Source organism: Anabrus simplex, chromosome 9 (genome assembly GCF_040414725.1).
Source record: "Anabrus simplex isolate iqAnaSimp1 chromosome 9, ASM4041472v1, whole genome shotgun sequence".
NCBI lineage: Eukaryota > Metazoa > Arthropoda > Insecta > Orthoptera > Tettigoniidae > Anabrus > Anabrus simplex.
Genome location: NC_090273.1, coordinates 5,603,239 through 5,624,544, shown reverse-complemented (window position 1 = coordinate 5,624,544; position 21,306 = coordinate 5,603,239). Strand labels below are relative to the sequence as shown.

General features: G+C 37.6%; 1 protein-coding gene across 2 annotated transcripts in view; it reads right to left on the bottom strand.

The window, feature by feature from the left end:
- IntS1 (integrator complex subunit 1) overlaps nt 1-21,306 on the bottom strand; it is a 480,230-nt gene that overhangs the window by 42,883 nt on the left and 416,041 nt on the right. For both annotated transcript variants that reach the window (XM_067153509.2, XM_067153510.2), the window contains exons 31-32: nt 20,080-20,198; nt 5-155 (exon numbers count right to left, since the gene is read on the bottom strand). In XM_067153509.2, coding sequence (XP_067009610.2) covers nt 5-155; nt 20,080-20,198 — 270 coding nt within the window. The remainder of the gene's footprint in view (nt 1-4; nt 156-20,079; nt 20,199-21,306) is intronic.

The window sequence follows — 21,306 nt, the reverse complement described above, 5'->3', positions numbered from 1 at the left end:
GTACCTGAGGACAAGCACTGGGTGCACAGACGCCATCTTGCGAGCCAAGAGCTCATACTCCTGGGAGCGACGAGTCCAGTCTTTGCTCTGCTGGGAAGCTGTCAGCGCTGTCAACAGAGTGTGCGACATGCCGTCCAGAAGGCTGCTGCTCCACTCTGAAATAACAAAACAGATAACACTTGTTTAGCTCATCTTTTCTAAAATGATTTCAAAGAACTTGAAAAATATCAAACATCTCCCTTGGTCAATTTTTCTTATAGACAAATATCTGCCCCAATTTGCCCTCTTGAACTCCAAATTTATCTTCACATTATGATCCTTCTTGAAAGCTCCTCTCTCTACTTATAAGCTCATGAAAGAATTGTTTCGTAGACGTCCACCTTTTCAATATCGGGACATCTAGGCATCTTCACCCGTGCTATCCTAAACGTTAAAGTTAAAGTGGTAGGCATGACTTAATGCTAAACTTACAATGCTACATAAAGTGGCTTATTACTAGAGCCCGGATTTCCATGCAAATGCATGTTTTTAAATAAGCTAGCTACACTTCTCAAACTTTGCAAATATTCGTTTTACAGCTTAACAATTCCAAATAACCGTTCTTTTTCCGTGCATGTTTGCATGTTTTGGCATTTTGCGGAGAAAATTCATGCACGATGCATATTTGGAAGATTTTGGATTTAATAGCGCAAATTTGGACGTTTAATGTTGCATAATATGACTTGTATTCTGACTTTGACGCATATATATTGTTAACTTGCATCATAGTGCATTTTCTGAATGTTAGTTTGCAGAATTTGGGATAATTTTTCACGTTGTAGGCTACAGTATGTCTATTACTGAGAGACGGAGAGAATGTATTCCTGGCATCATATGTGACAACCATAGTTAGTAGCCTACATACGGTACAGGTCCTACAGTATAATGCAATTAACCAAACACTTTCTTATCTGCTGCTTGAGTAAACAATGACGTAAGTCGGAAGGCCCCACGTCGAAATCTAATTCTTAGGAGTAAGGTGTCCCAGTTTTACAGTTGTACATTGCTATAAATTGAACCATAAATTGTGCATTAATCATTGACGGCTCATCTTTCGTCTGTTAGACGAACAAAAGAAACCTTGTATCGCACTTCTGTGGCGCCGCGTTACTGGGATAGCAGCTTACAAATTCTGATTTTTCATTGAACCCTCTACCATTGTTATCCTGGAATGTCCTACCCGGAACTCTCAATCGTCACACGTCTGTGTTATCAAAGCAAGCAATCGTTACCACTTATTGAGGACATTCAAATGTGTCTGCAATCATCGCATGGAGAAGCAGCTGCCACAGATAGAGATAAGTTGAAAAAACTAATTCGTTCAAATCCTGATTTTGAATTCATTAAGCTTATAAAAGACGTATTGTGGTGAAAATGCAAAAGACGTAAAATTTGATCTCACTTTGTCCAAATGTCTTCATTGAATTATGCATCTATCACTTCTCGTGACGTAAAAAGATAATTTTCTGTGCTTAAGTACGTGCTGAATGATAAACGGATGAGCTTAAATCAAGACAATTTGGAGAAATTAGGGTAGTTTTTGTTCATGTTTCAAAAGGAGCTGAATTTTGATAGTGCATATTTTCCAGTTTATTGTGCATGTTTTGCCATATGATAGTGCATGAGAGCATGCATATTTTGAGATTTGATAGTGCATTGAAATCCGGGCTCTACTTATTACATTCAAAAGTTCAACCAAGAATGAGTTAGCTGGAAAATTTATAATGTCCAATAACGGACCATTAAATTGGTATTATAAATTTACTCATTCAGGACAAATATTTCATATTCCCTGTGGGAATAAACATCTATATCATCTGATGGCCAGGTAGGCATCAACTTTTGGAAGTGAGACAAAATCTCTCATAGTGCATTGGCACTGCTGGTGGCTTCAAGTAGCCTATGCAGTGGCCTGCACGGTATGCACTAGCCATGCGTCTTGGTGGGTGTGCTAAGTACCAACTGATGAGCCCAACTTAGCACATAGGGGCAAAACGCAGGCAACCAAGAATGAGTTAGCTGGAAAATTTATAATGTCCAATAATGGACCATTAAATAGGTATTATAAATTTACTCATTCAGGACAAATAGTTCATATTCCCTGTGGGAATAAACATCTATATCACATACCACTTAGTCGAGCAGCTCGTCTTCTTTCTCCCAAGTCTTCCCAACCCAAACATTGCAACATTTTTGTAATGCTCCTCTTTTGTCGGAAATCACCCAGAACAAATCGAGCTGCTTTTCTTTGGATTCTTTCCAGTTCTTGAAGCAAGTAATCCTGATGAGGGTCCCATACACTGGAACCATACTCTAGTTGGGGTTTTACCAAAGACATCCTTTACATCCTTACTACAACCCCTAAGCAACCTCATAACCTCGTGCAGAGATCTGTACCATTTATTTACAATCCCATTTATGTGATTACCCCAATGTAGATCTTTCCTTATATTAAGACCTAGATACTTACAGTGATCCCCACAAGAAACTTTCACCCCATCAATGCAGTAATTAAAACTGAGAGGACTTTTCCTATTTGTGAAACTCACAACATGACTTTTAACCCCATTTATCATCATACCATTGCCTGCTGTCCAGCTCAACATTATCAAGGTCATTTTGCAGTTGCTCACAATCTTGTAACTTATTTATTACTCTGTACAGAATAACATCATGTGCACAAAGCATTGTATTTCCACTTCTTTACTCATATCATTTATATACATAAGAAAATATAAAGGTCCGTTAATACTGCCTTGAGGAATTCCTCTCTTATTATTACAGGGACAGATAAAGCTTCACCTATTCTAATTCTATGAGATCTAATTTTTAGAAATATAGCAACCCATTCAGTCACTCTTTTGTCAAGTCCAATTGCACTCATTTTTGCCAGTAGTCTCCCATGACCCAGCATATCAAATGCTTTAGACAGGTCAATCGCGATACAGTCCATTTGACCTCCTGAATCCAGGATATCTGCTATATCTTGCTGGAATCCTACAAGTTGGGCTTCAGTGGAATAACCTTTCCTAAACCCGAGCTGTCTTCTATCCAACCAGTTATTAATTTCGCAAACATATCTAATATATTCAAGTTTTAAAACTTCATGTTTATTCCGTATTGAACCGAGAATCTAATGGAAACTAGCGAGGTCCACCTATTCAATACCATGTAATGTTATAAGAAAAATTGTAACATTTTATTATACTCGGTACCGGTTTCGATGCTGGCGTGCATCATCATCAGCCAAAAGTAAGAAAAATATACATAGACAAAGTTACAATAAACAATGCATAAAGAACATACAAATTTTACAAAACTGGCAAGACCTAAATAAAAACGGGATCCATAAACATTAACCTATGACCTAAACTTAAAAAACAGCACCAACTGTCTTAAAACTATGAATATACATCCTCTTGATAAAAGTCCTCTGAATCTAAAAACATTAAACCATGTGCAAACAAAAACCAATGTTTCACTATCATAAAAGTCCAAGAGCATGATTTTAATTTTATAAGAACATATGTGTAAAAGGTTTTCTTGCTAAATATTCACTGAGTATTAGAGTAACCGGTGCAAGAATTAAGAAACCATTTTTCTATTGGTTAAAATGGCTGTCATTAAGATAACACAACCAGCCAAAAGACGTAACTTCCTATTTTGCGTGATGAAACAAATGTCTTCTCTAACTTAGCCGCTTTCTTTAAGTATTAGATAACAAGATCTTTTTAATAAAAATTTTTTTTGGTGGACGCCGTGTTTCCAGGGTATTGTTCTCGGTTCAAATTAGGACCTGAAGCAAATAAAAAAGAAAGGAATGTCAAAAAAGGCATTTTTAAAAAATCTTGTAAAAATTTACGTGAATAAGAGACTCACCTCTGGGAGCGTATGTATTATGTTTTATTCGACGTTAGGGAAGACACCCTTTCCTTTATACAAAGGGGCTACTATAGCGACTACAATTCATCTGGTATAGCTCCTCCGACCAAACAATAATCAAATAAGTACTTCAGATATGGTACTATATCCCAACCCATTGTCTTTAGTATATCCCCTGAAACCTTATCAATTCCAGCCGCTTTTCTAGTTTTCAACTTTTGTATTTTATTGTAAATGTCATTGTCATCATATGTAAATTTTAATACTTCTTTAGCATTAGTCACCTTCCCTATCTTGACATTATCCTTGCAACCAACAATCTTTACATGCTGCTGACTGAATATCCTCACATATACACCCCCCTTGTTCATTAATTCATTAATTATTCCTGGAATGTCCTTCTTGGAACCTGTTTATGCCTTAAATCACTAAAATTTGTATGACTGCCAATTATCCTTGCCTCATGTTATCCTTAGCTAACTTCTTTGCTAGATTCAATTTCCTAGTAAGTTCCTTCAATTTCTCCTTACTTCCACTGCCATTCCTAACTATTTCTTTCCTCCTTCTTGGTCTCTTTACTTTTCTGTTATAATATAGTGGATCTGTACCATTCCTTACCACCTTTAAAGGTACAAACCTGTTTTCAGATTCCTCAACAATTGCTTTAAACCCATCCCAGAGTCTGTTTACATTTTTATTTACCGTTTTCCACCAATCAGTTACTTTTTTGAAATTCTCTCATGCCTGCTTTATAAGCCTGCTTTTTAACTACGACAAACAGCTTCACGGCCCGTACTATAGGCATGATACTGTATAGCCCAACTGTGCTCTTAGTCCTCAGAAGAAATCTCGACTGTCCACGAGAAAGGACAGTTCTCTGCGAAATGTAACGAATTTCACCTTATTTTCTTGACACGGCATAAGCCCAAAAGTCTATACAGCTTCATGATAACTAATACCATCTATTTTTGGTTTCTCTATAGAGCTCATCTGGTTTTACCAACACCAAGTCCAGGATATTTTTCCCTCTAGTTGGTTCCACCATTTTCTGAATCAGCTGTCTTTCCCATATTAACTTATTTGCCATTTGTTGGTCATGCATCCTGTCATTTGCATTATCTTCTCAATTGACATTTGGTAAACTGAGATCTCCCGCTACAATCACATTCCTTTCAAACATTATCAAATAATTCTGAATCCGTGTCAGTGCTACCCTTTCCCGGTCTGTACACTCCAAAGACATCAAGTTGCCTATTATCTTTAGAAATGAGCCTTACACCTCGAATTTCATGTTTGTCATCTTTAACTCTTTCGTGGCTAACAAATTCTTCTTTCCCTAGAATGAATACTCCCCCTCCCACCATTCCTATCCTATCCCTATGATACACACTCCAGTTCCATGAAAAATTTTCTGCATCGATTACATCATTTCTTAGCCATGATTCAACTCCTATTACAATATCTGGTAAGTATAATTCTATTAAATTACCTGATTCCATTCTTTCTTTTCAATACGTCTACAGTTTAGCACTAACATTTTTATGTCATCCCAACTTCAGATCTCTGTACCCTTATCACCGCTTCCTAGTCCACCCCGTTTCCCTGAATGTACCTCCCTATTAACCTTCCAAACTAATTTCCTAACTTATACGTACAACTGTGATTTAAGTGAAGGCCATCTGAGCGCAGATCCCTATCTCCTACCCACCCATTAGGATCTACAAATCTCACTCCCAGACCCCCTGTGGGTGGGGGCGGTAGAATAACACCCACGGTAACCCCTGCCTGTCGTAAGAGGCGACTAAAAGGGGCCTCAGGGGCTCTGAACTTTGGAGCGTGGGTTCGCGACCACGGGGCCCTCAGCTGAGTCCAGGCATTGCTTCCACTTACTTGTGCCAGGCTCCTCACTTTCATCTATCCTATCCGACCTTTCTTGGTCAACTCTTGTTCTTTTCCGACCCCGACGCTATTAGGTTTGCGAGGGCTAGGGAGTCTCATTTTCATGCCCTTCGTGGCCCTTTTCTTCCTTTGGCCGATATCTTCATTTTTCGAAGTGTCGGATCCCTTCCATTTTTTCTCTCTGATTAGTGTTATATAGAGGATGGTTGCCTAGTTGTACTTCCTCTTAAAACAATAATCACCACCACTCTCACTCCCAGATTCCCCACATACCCACTCCATAGTCGCATTTAAATCCCTAATTTCCTTCCAGTCAGTATCCTTCCTAAAAAGTATTCCACTGATAATCTCCACTTTCTTAAACTTCACCCGTGCTGCATTTACTACATCCCACACATCCCCAATTATGTTGGTACTTATACCTGCTTGCCTTATATTGTTGGTACCATTTGATTTTTACAGCTGGCAGGTAAATTTCAGTACTTTGCTAGTATTAATCACTCCCCCCACCTGGACATTATCCCTATGCCCAACTACTGAACATAGTGCAAACTAAATACTTCCTCACATACACACTCCCCATGTTCATTAATGACTTCTGGAATGTCGTTCCTGGAACTGGTTTCTGCCTTAAAATACCTTCTCTTTCACTAAAACTCATAACAATATAACACAGGTTATAGATCCACCTATTCAATATTAAACGAAGTATTTTCATGCATGTATAAAACTCACTTGACTGCCAATATTATACTTGCCATCATGTTATCCATTGCTGAGTATCTGTTGTTGTTGCTGAAATCAATTACCTAATAAGTTTCTTCAGTCTCTCCTTACTTCCTCAACCACACTTATTCTTTCTTACCTGCATCTCCTCACAGGCTGATGACCTGGATGTTGGGTCCCTTCAAACAGCAATCATCAATAAACTCTTTTCTCTGTTATAATATAGTAGTTCTTCACCATTTCTTCTTCTTCATCTTCATCATCATCATCATCATCATCATCATTTCTCATTATCCAGCTGTAGCCGAGTAGGGGCAAATATGGTTTTCTCCACTTTCTTCGGTCTTTCCACCCCTCCTCCAAAACTGTGTCCCAGTCCAGGTTTCTTTCTCTAATACTTTGTTGGATTGTATCCTTCCATCTCAATTGTGGTCTTCCGCGGCCTCTCCTTCCTTGCATTTGCATTTCCATCACCATTTTTGGCATTCTTTCATCACTCATTCGCTTTAGGTGCCCAAACCATCATAATCAGCTCTTCTCTATTCTGTCTGTCCACCAGGTCATCAGCCCAGAGGCTGGTTAGATCCTCAAATAGCACCACCAAAGGCTATGAAGTTATAAGGAAAACACAAAAACCAACGGCAGAGCCCAAATGAGGCGTACTAGGCAAGATGAGGAGTGAGGTAGTTAGCTATTGCTTTCCTCACTGGACCAGAATGTGCCACTTAGTAACACTAAGACACTATTTATGCTTTTTCCACTCCAATTTCTTTCCAGATTTTCTCATTCCTTATTTTGTCTCTTCTACTCTTCTGTATCATACTCCCCAAGAACTTCATTTCCGCTGCCTGTATTCAACTTTCATCCTTCTTTGTCATTGTCCAAGTTTCTGCTCCGTAAGTTGTTATGGGTACATAATACACCTTGTACATAGTTTCCTTTGCTTCCATTGGCACATCTTTGTCCCATAAAAGGTTTCTTACACTATGGCAGAAAAAGCTTCACTCCCCAGGTATTTAAACGTTTCCACTACTTCCAGGGGTTAGTCTGCAAGTAGAATCTGACCTTTCCCTTCTTTCTCACCTCTAGTCATAACAAGAGTTTTACTCTTTTCTAAACTTATTTTCAATCCACATTCTTAGGTCTTCCCAATCACCACATCCAACTGTTCTTGAACCTTCATGTCCTCTTCTCCCCAAATCACAATATCATCTGCAAATAACATGATGTTCATTTCTCTTCCTCCATATGCTGCTTTTGCTGTTTTCATGATGTCATCCATTACTATTGGAAACAGGATTGGTGATAGAACACTTCCCTGTCCCAGCCCACTAGAGAGTTTGAACCAACTTGTCCTGCCAATATATTTGCATGCAACTACAACGTCCCTTTTACACTGTCATATGGCTTTTCAATATCAACGAATGTCATCATCATATCATTCCCGTACTCCCATTGCTTTTCCATTAGTTTTCTCATAATGAAAATGGGCTCTATTGTTGACCTTCAACTTCCTGAACCAAATTGATCTTCTTGTATCAGATTTTCAACCCTCAACCTTAACCTACTTTCCGGTATCCTACCCATTATCTTAGCTACATGGGATATCAGAGTAACTCCCCCGTAGTTCTTCAATGCTTTCTAATCAACTTTCTTGAAAACTGGGATGATTATTCCTTTTTGCCAATCATCAAGGACCTCCTTATTCTCCCAGACAATCCTGATTTCATATTCATCAATTAAAATTTTATCAGGTATAAATTACAAGTGACTCAAAAAAGTTCTCGTCGCTCTGGTTGACACATATCACGTGTGAGTGTTTTAAATGACTCTTTACTTTGGAAGCCTATCGGAGCCTTCTATTGAACGGATGCACAAAGACTACATATTAAAGAACCTTCTTTTATTCTTTGAATAATGAGAGACTTTATGTTTACTTCAATGTGACACTGCGCCAGATTTAATTATTAAGCCGTTACTCTTCTGTTATGACACATAGTGTGAATGGTCAGTTACAGATTATGTCTTTGCTTATATATATTTGTGATTCATTTTATGGCTGATGATGACATTATATATATCGAAACTGGTCCCCAAGTTGAATAAAAGGTATTTGTAAAAAAAAAACACGTATCTAATTAGTATTGAAAAGGTTGAACCTAATAGATACTGTTAATCCTGAGAACTCTATATGTCCACTGCAGGCCTACAGCTCCAGCTGCCTTTATCATCTCTACTGAAATTTCATCTTTTCCAGCAGTTTTTCCACTCTTCATCTTTCTTACTGCGATTTCAATTCCATTTATTGTAATTTTTCTATCCATTTCTTCATCAACTAATTGCCTTTCCTGGTGGTCCATTGAATGACTGTCACTATTTCTCATGTTCAGCAACTTCTGAAAATTCTCTCTCCATCTATTTTTTTATTTCTTCTGGCTTTGTTAATATTATGCTGTCTTCATTCCTCACAAATCTGGTGTTTACTTGATCTCTCTTTCTATTTTTTAAGATACTATACAATAATTTCTTGCAGCCCTGCATATCATCTCTCAATTTCTGTGTGAATAAGGCCCAGCATTTTCTCTTTTCTTCCTCCACTACTTTCTTGGCCAAATTCTTTGCCTCCACATATTTTCTTCTACTTTCTTCAGTCTTAGATGTTTTCCATGCCATTTCCTTTTCCTTCACTTTACTCTTTACCCCATCATTCCACAAGTGCCTCTCTTTGTCCTTCACATTTCCTGATGTTCTACTACATACTGTACCAGGAATGCTGGTCCAAGATAAAGTCCCCACACTTCAAAGTTGAATTACGCGCTGCGTGTCGACTCAACAGCTACCTATGACATCACAGACTGTCTCCCCTTGTGACAGAAAGATTGCATCAGCCAGAGAACATTTGAAATGTTCTACACCTAATAACTTTCTATAGGATAAGAATTAAATTATGAGAACATCACCGTGTTGCTGACTTTTTTGTCTCATTTTCCACCAAGTTTGGTGCAAATCCGACAAAAACTACAGAAGATATTCAACAAAATACAATTACTGCTATATTTATGATTTGCGTATATAAATTCCCAAGGCAGATCAGTGTGTCGGCTCGTGGCAGTCGTAATGGAGCATCAAGAGATAGTTTTAACAAAACAATAAGTTAAATTGTGCAAGATCCACCTTTTCAATACAAGATATGTTGTTAATTAAAATTATAACCTCATTTATTAAATGGTACCAGTTTCAACATCCATGGACGTCATCAGCCAAATAGGGTCATTATACAAAGATACACATTAAAGTTAAAACACACAGAATTGAACCTCATAATTAAAACTGTCTATAACAAGTTAAAATACAGAGCATATTTAAGCTAAATGTCCAGGTTTGAATATGTAATTAGTACAAGTTTGACAACTTGTTAGTCACAAATAAAATACGATGTTCCTCTGTGAGCATGAAAACAATAATAAGTCAGTAGATAATACATATAAAAAACCATCCTCGTAAATACGATTTTATGTCGTACTGTACTGGAGCGAGTGCATCTTGTGACCGGAACTGTGTGTCGAAGAAGTTAAAAAGTTCTCGATCCAATGCGGGCCTGTACTATGAAAGATAAAAACGAGTTGAACTCTGTTAGTGGAAATGGGGCAAGAAAGTAAAGCTTTATGAAGAGACTCACCTTTGGCTGGTTGTGTGTGCTGCGGAGTTGAGTTGAACAGGAACTGGCAAGGGAGTCGCGTGGACCGACTGGGGAAGGAAGGGGAGAGGGAGGAGTGTGTTAGGTAGGAGGAGGGGGAAGGGCAATAAACGGGGCGGGATTGGGGGGGTATTGTATGTAGGAGGGGATATCGCATCAAAGAGTAACGTACTATCTGAAAGACTCAGCTACTGTATTTTCCGGAATTCTGAACATATAAAACACTGCAATGAGAACATCAAATAGGATTTTCGGTTTCTCAGAGATGTCATTTGAATTAAAGTTTGAATTAAAAATTGGTCTAAGTGAATGTAGCAGCTTTCAGTAGTATCTAAAAGAAGGCCCTTGCTAAGCGTGTCAAGGATCTCAATATCCTGGTCTATTCCGTGAAATTTATGCTTAGCGTCGTGTATGTGGTGGCCTACCGCGGAAAATCTGTTATACTTAATTGCATTCATATGTTCCGTGTACCTAATTTTTATGCTCCGGCCAGTTTGCCCAATATATGAGCTGCTGCAGTCATTGCATCGAAATCTGTATATACCTGATTTTGAGAAAGGGTTAGAACTATTGATCATGTTGGAATTGTGTAGAACCTCCGAATTCTATTGTTAGTTCTGAAAGAGATGTTATCATTATGCTTCTTAAATATATTGGTGACGACATATATGGTTTTATCAAATGAAAGTCGAAAACAATTTTGGTTTTGATTTACCCTTTATTAAATTTGATTTTGAGCGATGCTTAAAGTTATTGATTGTGCGTTCAATAAAAGTGTTGTTATAATCATTGAACTTGGCAATAGCACGAATGATATTCAATTCCCTACTGAGATCCGTTTCAGACATGGGGACTTTAAATGCACGGTCCACTAAGCTGTTGTAAGTGGCGCGTTTTTGAGTCTGAGGATGCACAGAGTCTTGCTTAATTGCCGTTGCTGTTTGGGTGGGTTTTCTGAAAATTCTATATAAGAAAGAAGAGGAAAGTCTGATGATTGATAAATCTAAAAAATTGATTGAGCCATTCATTTCTGGTTCTAATGTCAAGTTAATGCCAGGATCAATGTTATTGAGACTTATTAGCGTTGTCGGTGCGTCGGTGGAGTGTTCATCCAAGAGGATAAATGTATCATCCACATATCTAGCTCACATCTGAATATTGTTGAATCTCACATCAATATCAATTGCCGTGTTTTCCAAGAAATCCAGGTATATTTCGGCCAAAATGCCAGAGGCCGGTGACCCCGTAGCCAATCCGTTCTGTTTATAAATAACATTATCAAAGATGAAATAGTTATTGTCAACCAACAATTTTTAAATAGACATAAAATCAGATATTTCTAGTTTACTTAAAAGAGTATTGGAATTGAAATTCTTCTTGATAATAGAAAAAAGCTTCCCGGTTTTTATACTAGGATACATATTAACAATGTCAAATGAGTGTAAAGTGTGGTAAGGTTGGAGTTTGAAATTGTCTAGTTTCTCAATCAACTCAAGTGTATTCTTAATGGATTTGTTCGAAAGGAATGTGTATTATTTTTTAAGGAATTGTTGTATAAAACGGGACAGCTTATATAAGGGACTTGTTCTATAATTTACAATGGGGCGTATGGGGACACCGGCCTTATAGATTTTTGGCAGTGCTTCACGGTTGGTAAGCCTGGATTCTCTTCTCCTGTTTTTCTCTTTCAGTGAAAAGGAAAGATGTGTTTTTTCAGTGTTTGTTTCAGTTGCCGCTGAATAAATTGGGTAGAATCATTGTTGATCACCGAAAATGTATCATCTGTAAAAAAGGTTTTAGTCTTTAAAATGTTGTCAGATTTTTCCATAATGACTGTAGTATTCCCCTTGTCAGCTGTAGTAATGATCAACTGGTTATCCTTATTCTTCCTTTTTCGTTTGATGATGTTTTTTCTTTCCGCGAATTGTACATTGTTTTTTTTTAGTTCGGGAGAAATAAAAATCTTGTTTAATTGTCTTTTAGCGTCCAACCTTAGTTCAGCTTGTAAGTCCTGTGGCATTTTGTTGATGGTGGCCTCTGTTTCAATAATGAGCTTAGAAACAATATTAGGAACATTAGAATTAGGCCAGTTGTGTTTCGGGCCTTTGGAAAGAATTGAGCTGGTACTGGCACGTGGAGGAAGTAGGTGATGCAATTCTACTTGCATCAGCAGTTTAGGAACTGGCCATATATGGTCATGTAATTGGATTGGTCAGAATAACGACCTTTCCAATTGGCAAAAACGGGAATCTAGAGAAATTCGGTGTCCTATTGGTTACTTGTGATCTGTCCATTTCCGGCCTTATACCGGCTTCGCGTGTGTGATGCGTGTTGTCCGTGTATTTTCCATCCAACTCTCTTTGTGAGTGCTTGCGCTCGAGGGCTACCCCTCCAGGGGTACCCGACCTATCTTGGTAAGTGCTATTTCTATGTTTTTTCTATTATGTTTGATTTTATTTAATTCCTTCTAGCGTTTCGGTATTTTCTCGTTTAATGTAACATTCAATGATTTAAAATCAACATGTCGGAGTTTGCTCTAGATTCCCGCCGTCACCAATTTCACTTTTCTGAATGACTGTTTTCGACAGAGAGTCACCTGTATTTTGTTATTGACAATTTATTATAATTCTGGATCATCTTACTTTCCGAGGCACCTTATCTGCTTTGTCCATACAGGCTATTGTTACGATGGGCTCGCCACACCCAAAGGCATTTTATACCTACTGCCAGGTTCAAAATTAGGCCACCCCTAACATGAAGACAGGCGCCTTTCGTAGCCACTCCTCTGGAGTACAAATGCTACGGGTATGCCCCTTCCGCCATCTCCGCCGTACCGAAGTCCACCTTCTCCGCCGTAGATGCCGTTGAGGTCTTCACTCGTAACCCTGAGCTGGGACCCATACCAGATGTTACACACCGGGTCAGTGATAGAATAGAGAAGAGCCGACTAAGATGGTTTGGGCACATAAAGCGAATGAGCGACGAAAGAATGCCAAAAAAGGTGATGGAAATGCAAATCCAAGGAAGGAGAGGCCGTGGGCGACCACGATTGAGATGGAAGGATACCATCCAACACAGCATTATAGAAAGAAACCTGGACTGGGACACAGTGTTGGAGGAGGAGTGGTGGAAAGACCGAAGAAAGTGGAGAGGAACCATATTTGCCCCTACCCGGCTACAGCTGGATAAAGGGAAATGATGATGATGATGATGATCATCATCTTACTATGTTAAACCTTGTGTTTTACAAATGTACTTAAGTACCTTGATTATGCCTTTATTTTGGTTTATTGGATTTGTATCTTTTGTTATTTTTAATATATTTGAGCTAAAGAGTTATTATTGCGAACCTCACTTTCTCCATAGCGTCATACCTTCCCGTGGACTTCAATAGGGTTCACAACACGTTCCACAATCCTTTATGTAGTTGCTGTTGTTAGGCCTGTAAGTTATGATTACCTTGGGTATGTTTCAATTTTGTGCGTTTGATAAGTTAACCGTCTTATTTCCGAAGCTTAGATATGAAACCGCCGCTACATTGATATTTTACTATTTTATCTATTATTATTATTATTATTATTATTATTATTATTATTTGTTGTAGACAAGATAGGTGCTACAAAAATACCTTGTATTTTAAAACATTTTGTACATTAATTCAATTAAAGTTCTTAAACTGCGTTTTTTCACGTGGAGCCTTCTTAAAATAAATGTGAATAAAAGCAGCTGAATAAGATTTGAGTTTGACGATATTCTTCTATGTCTAAAGGCCTTTGAGGTGTAAACATATAAAAAGATCCTTAAGATGTAAATAGGAACTGCATTTTCCAGTTCAAATGTGGAACCTGTGAATAATAAAAAAGTGTAATAATAATTCCGAGCAGAAAGTTATAAGGCCCTACTCAATAATATAAGTCTTTATAAGACTCACCCCAAACGGCCATAGACTGAACGTAGTGCAAATGAAGTGCAATGAGCAATGAACAGCTTGAGTCAAATAAACATATCAGGATGGGACAAAGGAGGGGCGATAGGGGTAAGCAGAAGAAGGGCGTGTGGAGCCATCATGTGGAGGGGATCTGAGGGGCGTGGCCGACGATACGAATATTGAGAAAACTTGTTGTGCATAATGCGTAAAAATAAACTCTTGTCTGGAAATTGAACATTTTTAAGAAATGCTATAAGGAAATCAAAGAGAACTTCCGGTCCCTCGCATATATCGTTTAGATTAAGATTTGAATTCAAATACTGGTCTAAGTGGATATAGCAGAATTCAGTAGCATCCAATAACGAACCTTTACTTAAAGTCTCTAGCATTTGAGTGTCTTGCTCTATACTTGTGAAATTGTGTTTTAGTTCATGAACATAAATAAATCCAATCCTTATTTCATGTCAGGAGTATATAGGTTTCAGTGTAACGACTGTGGCTGCACCTATCTTGGGCAAATGGGGCGCAACTTCAAGACAAGATATGCGAACATGTTAATGCCGTGAGGTATAATAGATTCTCCGCGGTAGGACAACATGTTCATTCACTAAAACACAATTTCACAAGTAGAGCAAGACATTCAGATACTAGAGACTTTAAGTAAAGGTTCGTTATTGGATGCTACTGAATTCTGTTATATCCACTTAGACCAGTATTTGAATTCAAATCTTAATCTAAACGATATATTTTGATTGATTTATTCATTTATGACTTATCTAAATGATATATCCGAGAGACCGGAAGTTCTCTTTGATTTCCTTATAGCATTTCTTAAAAATGTTCAATTTCCAGACAAGAGTTTATTTTTACGCATTATGCACAACAAGTTTTCTCAATATTCGTATCGTCGGCCACGCCCCTCAGATCCCCTCCACACGCCCTTCTTCTGCTTACCCCTATCGCCCCTCCTTTGTCCCATCCTGATATGTTTACCTGACTCAAGCTGTTCATTGCTCATTGCACTTCATTTGCACTACGTTCAGTCTACGGCCGTTTGGGGTGAGTCTTATAAACACTTATATTATTGAGTAGGACATAGAAGAATATCATCAAACTCAAATCTTATTCAGCTGTTTTTATTCACGTTTATTTTAAGAAGGCTCTACGTGAGAAATGCAGTTTAAGAGCTATAATTGAATTAATGTACAAAATGTTTTAAAATACAAGCTAATTTTTTACTGTAGATTGCAAACCAAATATTTTGAACTCAGTACTGTAGGTCCACAAAGGCATGAATCATCTTGATAATTGTTACTCAATATCCAGTATATTTGACTCGCACTGCTGGAAAAGAAAGAATAGTTAAATATTACAATTCAAAGGTTTTATCATGTATTATTGTTGTTTTAATGTAGACGTCATCAGGTTTATATCTTATGTAAACAGGTTAATATTTATCACGAGATATATATAATTGCATGTTTCCCAAGTTCTTTGTACAGCTGAGGATGACGCAAAAATGCGTCAAAACAGTTCTAAATAAATTTAGAATGTTGTAATTAATGTAGACAACATTATTATTGTATTGAATAGATGGACCCTAAAAAGTTTAAACAATGTAATCTCAGTTCAACCATCATCATCAATGCCCCACTCCAGTCGCCCGGGTGTGGTTTAATACGGACAAAAAATTAAATTTCTTATGTTAACCGAACAATATTGTCAATGCCGATGAAACTGCACTGTTTTTCTTTTAATGCCGAGTCCGAAGGGACTTATGGTTTTAAAGGAGAGAAGTGCCAGCCAGGAAGTTGTACAATGCACACGGAAGCGAGACACTTCCTCTGCTCGTCATAGGAAAGTTCAATAAGCCACAATGTTTTAAGGGCATCTTAAGTGTATACAGTACAGTGACTGCAGCACTTGCACAGGAAAGCCAGCATATACCGTATTTACCCGAATAATGCCCGCACCCTCATAATCGTGGTGAAATATTCGACTTATCCATTCAACATTGAAGGAATGGATGATAACATTGATGATCTTCACGATATTTTAAAGATACAAGACATACACCATGTAGGGGTTATGGAGGGTAGACATCTTCGTGAAGTAAAACACTTTTAAAGAGACGGAATGACAATGAATAACTATAAAAGAAATGATGGTTGGGCAAATTTTTGTTTAATAATGTGTTATTGGTTAATAGACTTTCGAAATTATACATTATCTGCCTCTACAAAGATCTTTCTCAAATTTGAGTATAAAAAGGGACATATTCCTTGGCATAAAAAAAATGGTATATTTTGAAAACCATAAGTAATATGATTTCCATACTTTGTAGTTGAATACGCAGATATACTGTATGTCTAAATGCCTAATAGAAACTTTTTTAATCAAACCTTTCTTTTAGCTACAAAACTGTTTTTCCTTTCTCCTGAAAAGCAAAGATTTTGGAATGTGTACCCTTTTCAACACACCGATTCAATTAAAATTGCTTATGTTTTCCATACTATCCCAGTTAGGAGTTCTTGATCTTTTCTTAAGTTTTTCATTTCTTTCGTGGCATTCATCACACAAGCAAGCTGAAGAAATATTGATATATATATAAGCCAATTTCCAGCTGTCTCACTTTATGTTGCCATTGCCTTTCGATACGCCGTGCTACTGCGCGACGTTCTGGAAAGTTTTGCTCGAAGATAACAAGCAGAAGTGATCATAAAGGCGGTGAACGTGCAAAATACGTCAATGAACTGCAGGAAGAGATTCCTACAACTTGGAACGAGTGTATACGTGCTGTATAGTAATACAATGCATAAACCCTTACTGGAGAGTAACACGACCGGTGGTGGATAACTCTTTTCATGCAATGTAAACACTTGAAATAGACACACCGGCGAAATCTGATGTCAGTTTTGTGATACAGTAAAACCTCATTAATTCGAAGTCTTTGTAATTTAAAGATAAAAATTTCATGATATTCCGTATTCAACTGTATCACAATTGAACTGTAATACAGAAATCAGACTTCCAATTACGTGATTTCGAATTAACAGCCATCTTGTAATTCAGAAATGCCACCCCTCGCCAGTTTTCGTGGATTCTGCTTTTCCGCGTACTGCCTGCTACGTGATATTGTGGCGTTTCTTAAAACGCTGAATACAAAAGAATTACGATTTCACTCTATTTTCAACTATGAAACACACTATAGACACACGGAAGTGAAAGTGCGGAAAGCTACCCCTGCACATTCTGGAAGACGCGTTCTATCGTGACGCTGAGAAATTTTGAATTTAAAATGTAAAGTCAGTTTAGAATTAAAAGTCTGAATTGTTTTCCGTTTAAATATGACATATGGGGACCGTTTTCTTCCATCTACGGTTGCACAAATCATAACTGTACACTCAGCATCGAAAACTAGGTGAGCCAGGAGCGTGTTGGCAACCTTGACGCAAATAAAACCCGCACTCCAATTTCGTGCCTCAATTTTTTTAAAAAATATGTGGGGATTATTCATAACGTACATAGGGTATTTGTCCTCTTCTTTTATTCACGCTTTTCTTTCATTGCGTGACGTTATGTTTGCCAGTGAGTTATCCGAGAGCATTACTTGAATACTGTAAATGCACCTTGTTGGTACATTTGGAAATAGTTTTTTCCATGGAATTTGAAGGGTTTAAACTGTGAATCAAAATTCATTGCATACAGTATCGGGTCTTAGAATATTTTGTGATGCAGCAAGAGTTGGCATTTCTAAATTACGAATCGGTGGTTAATTCGAAATCAGGTAATTCAAAGTCCAATTTTTGCGTTCCAATGACTTTGAATTAACGAGGTTTTACTGTATAGGTTAGTTTGTCATGGTTTAAAAGCAGGAAAAGCAACACCTAGTATCTGTAAATGAACACACAACAGTTTTGTATCACTGCAGCTGATTGGTCACACTACTAAGCGCTGAGCGACAGTTGCACAATGCCACATGGAGTTAGCCTCTACAGCGTTGCAACTGCCTGGAATACAAAATATTTGGTTCTAATACCGAATGACTTATAAAATATTTTAATATAAGAATTAAAAATTTTCTTCTTTCCTTTTATGCAAGCATGCTTCAGATCACTCAGTGGGATCATCGCTATCATCAGTGCTTTCGTAGTCACATCCTCATTATCACTCTCCCCTTCCCAAAGTAAATAGTCTTCAGTTCCATCCCGAGCAGAAAAAAATCTTCTTTTCTTAAACCACTTTTCGATGGTATTGGGAGTGATCAATCCCCACACACTTATGATCCACTCGCAGATTACAGGAAAGGACAGTCGCTTGATTTTGATGCCTTTTATCATCACATCCTTTTCAGTTACTACCCAACTTGCATAGAAACTCTTAACTTGATCTTTGAATGATTAATTTATGTCAGCATTTTTGTATTTGCCTTTCTTCACAATGCAGAAGAAATTTCATGTTTTCTTTGCTACCAATAATTAGTCTCTCTGGTTACGTTAATGGCTGCACTTCATATTTACGACTCGCCACTCTCGCAGCATATGCTAACACATTCAACTTGAAGGATGCCGTGAAACTTGATCTCTTGCTCACTTTCACTCCTGCTTGTGCATTGGACAATTTCTAATTACACGACACAGGCAGCGGTATGCGACGAAGGGCAGGGAGAAATCTAGGGTAGTGGAAGAGAGTAGCCAAGCCTAATGGACAGTTGGTGGAGAAGCTTGGGTTTTACTATTAACTGAAATGCTGTACGATGCTGCCTGGTCACCTGAGAGATTTCTTTCCAGATTCCTTTTCGCCCCCAGTAATAGCTAAATATTAAGGCGAGATATTACAGGTGAGTGGGTGTTATAGGCAAGTAAATATGTTTCTTCCCTTTCCTTGTATTCATCCACTTTTCTTCTCATCCTGGAGTACGTGCATCAAGACTGAAGATCTGGAAAGATACCCGCCCTCCTGATGAAGCTGAGAAGAACTGGAACTGGCAGTGTATGAACATGTCTCCCCTTCCCACACTGACTGCCATTGATTTGTTTTTTCTGACAGACTGGACTGTTAGTCCTTATCAAGTGTAGTTCATATGCATTTAGCAGTTTTTCTTGAGAAAGTAATTTACTGTGTTTGATGCAGGTGCATGCTCTTTCTGATAAAGACAAAAATGAGTCAACTGTCAGTCAGAGCATGCAGGTAGGATTTAGAATTTCATTTCCAGTATAAATATTCATCATAATTCTAAAACTTTGCCAGATTATTTCATCCTGGATGGAACAGGATGAGCATCATTATTTGTACAAGTCCAACAATCATTAACTCTGTCAAAGAAACTTTGGTGAGGTGGAGTGCTTCAAGCCAATTGGTGGAAGTACAAGTATAGGAGAGAGATGGCCTGTGACCGAGTTACTCTTACCAAATCCTCTAAGTTCAATGCACTGTACTGTTGGAAAATAAATAAAAAGAGAAACTAACTCCAACATAACAACAATGTGAATTACAGCCACTGGTTGAAATATTATCAATTTAATGAGGAATGGTTTCTCAGTAATGCAAAGTCAGAAGACGTTATGAATGCCATAATTACTATTTTCACAATCTACTGTTACAGAAAGCACACATCTATCTGTTGATTTTATATTGACTTTCATTTCTGAAAATGATAATTTGACATACACAATCCTGGACCAGTAATCTGAATATCTGGTGCAGAACTTACATTTAACTTTGTGATGTTTAACGCAGAATCAGCTAGAGTTTGGAAGTTCCTGTATCTTAAATGTCCCGTTCTGGCACGTGCCCCAATAGAACAAGGATGTGTGGTGAGAACTCTATTTGTCGGCAAATGAACGACCTATATGCTCAAAAGGAAATACCTCCTGTAAGGCTCATAAAATGAAATTTGAGAACATACCAGTAACACAAGCACCATCCAGAAGCAGGTCCATCTCGACATCTACCAGATGCTGTATCACACTGGGAATGCGCAGGTACAGTTGGAGCAGCAACTTCTGGGCAAGCTGAGACTTGGCCCTGTGGAGACATATCACAATTATCTGCAGGAAAAACTGAGAACAGTTCACCAAGATCTAATGGCTAAGTTAATTTTGGACGAGGGAAGAAATACAAAACAGATGATTGGAGGATATGTTCGAGGGAGATCCAGAACGGAAGAAGAATGGTAGGAGAAAGTGCAGAAGAACCATAAACGCTCCAACCTGGCTGGAAAAAAGATGAATAAAAAAATAGAGATTTGAACATGGAACAGAACAAAACGGGATAAATACAAGGACAGTAATGAGTCGTTTTGCTGAGAAACCATCTTTAATGATTGGAGTTATAAAATTTTATTATTGACATTATGCTACTAACGATGGCAGAAGTAACGAGGACATAAAATGCAGACAATCACAAGCAAGGAAGACCTTTGTTAAGAAAAAATTTGCTCACCTCAAACATTGATATAGGAATTAGAAACGTGTTTGAAGACTTTATGGATTTTGCCTTTGCGGTTGGTAGCTTAGGATTCATAATAGTGAGTCTTTGATGTTCTTGCTCTTGCAAAAGGAAAGACAAATTTTTCAACAAAATCCTTAAATTTAGTTGAATTTTTGATGTGGGGTCTTTACTTACTATTGTGTAGGTGTTACCGGAAAATAAAAGTTCTGTTTTATTGACGTAGTCGACTTTGTTTAATAAAACGGTGGTGGAACCTTTATCAGCTTTTGTAATGATTATGTCATTGTTTTATTAAGAACATCCATAAAACACCATTATAAATAGCAGAAAAACTTCCACTTACAAAGTTTCAATATTTTTACATTATTTCCTTAGCAAATATTTTAAATTTAATAATGAAATGTACGTAAGAAATTCCATTGATTTCTGTGAAAAATTAACACAATTTAAACTACAACAAACCCACATAATGGTCTCATATGACATTACCAATATGTACTCAAGCATCCCTATAAATGATACTATAAATATTATAAAAACGGACCTTTCAAAAGACAGTAATTTATGTAAATTTGAAATAACTGACTTCATTAAATTATTGAACTTTGTTATGAACAATAACTATTTCACCTTCAACAACAAAATTTATCATCAAAAGAGACTGGCAATGGGTGATCCCATT